The 837-nt window shown below is 28.3% G+C and overlaps 1 protein-coding gene across 1 annotated transcript; it reads right to left on the reverse strand.

Moving 5' to 3' along the window:
• Nucleotides 1-10: 10 nt before the first annotated feature.
• LOAG_16107 (hypothetical protein) lies at nucleotides 11-788 on the reverse strand (the record flags this gene model as incomplete). The annotated part of the gene is made up of 4 exons (XM_003151595.1): nucleotides 11-133; nucleotides 243-355; nucleotides 539-623; nucleotides 699-788. Coding segments are annotated over 4 exons (411 nt in total), but the record flags the coding sequence as incomplete, so codon positions are not given.
• Between the last annotated feature and the right edge of the window lie 49 nt (nucleotides 789-837).

Raw genomic sequence — 837 nt, forward strand, 5'->3', positions numbered from 1 at the left:
TTTTTGTTTTTCATTTGAATTTGTTTAAAATTTCATACTGATTTGTTAGGTCACGTTTGCTTTCAGCTAGATGTTTGTCTAGATAACGTCGAGCTTCATCAGCATGTTCGAATTTATTCACGAATTCTTTCACCTAAAATTAATATGATATTAAAAGAAATGATGGTAAAATATAGCTTGTAAGCTTGAATTGTTGCAAAATGCGCATTGAATTATTTTACAAATTGTAAATTTTAATTTACCTGGCCTTCAACAATTTTTAATTTTCTCTCCAATTGTTGTATTTGGCTATCTTTATTACGAATGATATTACGAACACTGCGTAAAGCTTCTGATGGTGGAAGTGGCGTACGACCTAAACTATTTTTTCTTTTTTTTTTTTAATTTCTTACAAAATAATTCTATTTTGTTTTGTTTTTTTTGTAAACTATTATTTTACTAAAGCTAAAATTTGCATATCATGTTTATTTATTTAAAAAAAAAAAAAACGATTAGTCAAATTTTACTTCCTCATCTTTTTGATACTATTAATTATCACCTGGAGAAAGTGAACGAGTTCTTTTCTCTTTTTCTAACTCACGCGAAGTATCCTGCGCTAATTCATGTAATTTACGAAGTGCAGCCTGTAAGCAAAAGGAATACAAAAATTGAGGCATAATTTAAAATTGAAATTAATTACTGAAAATAGTCAGATTAACCTGATTATCTGAAAGGCGTTCTTTAGTTCGTTGAAGTTCAGCTTCAAGTGTAGCATTCTTACGTTGTGCTTCATCACCTTTTGATTCAAGCTCAATATTTCTTTCAATGCATTCTTCATATCTGCAAAAAAAAAAAAAA

The sequence above is a fragment of the Loa loa genome (assembly GCF_000183805.2).
Source record: "Loa loa unplaced genomic scaffold supercont3.4081, whole genome shotgun sequence".
In the NCBI taxonomy this organism is placed as follows: domain Eukaryota; kingdom Metazoa; phylum Nematoda; class Chromadorea; order Rhabditida; family Onchocercidae; genus Loa; species Loa loa.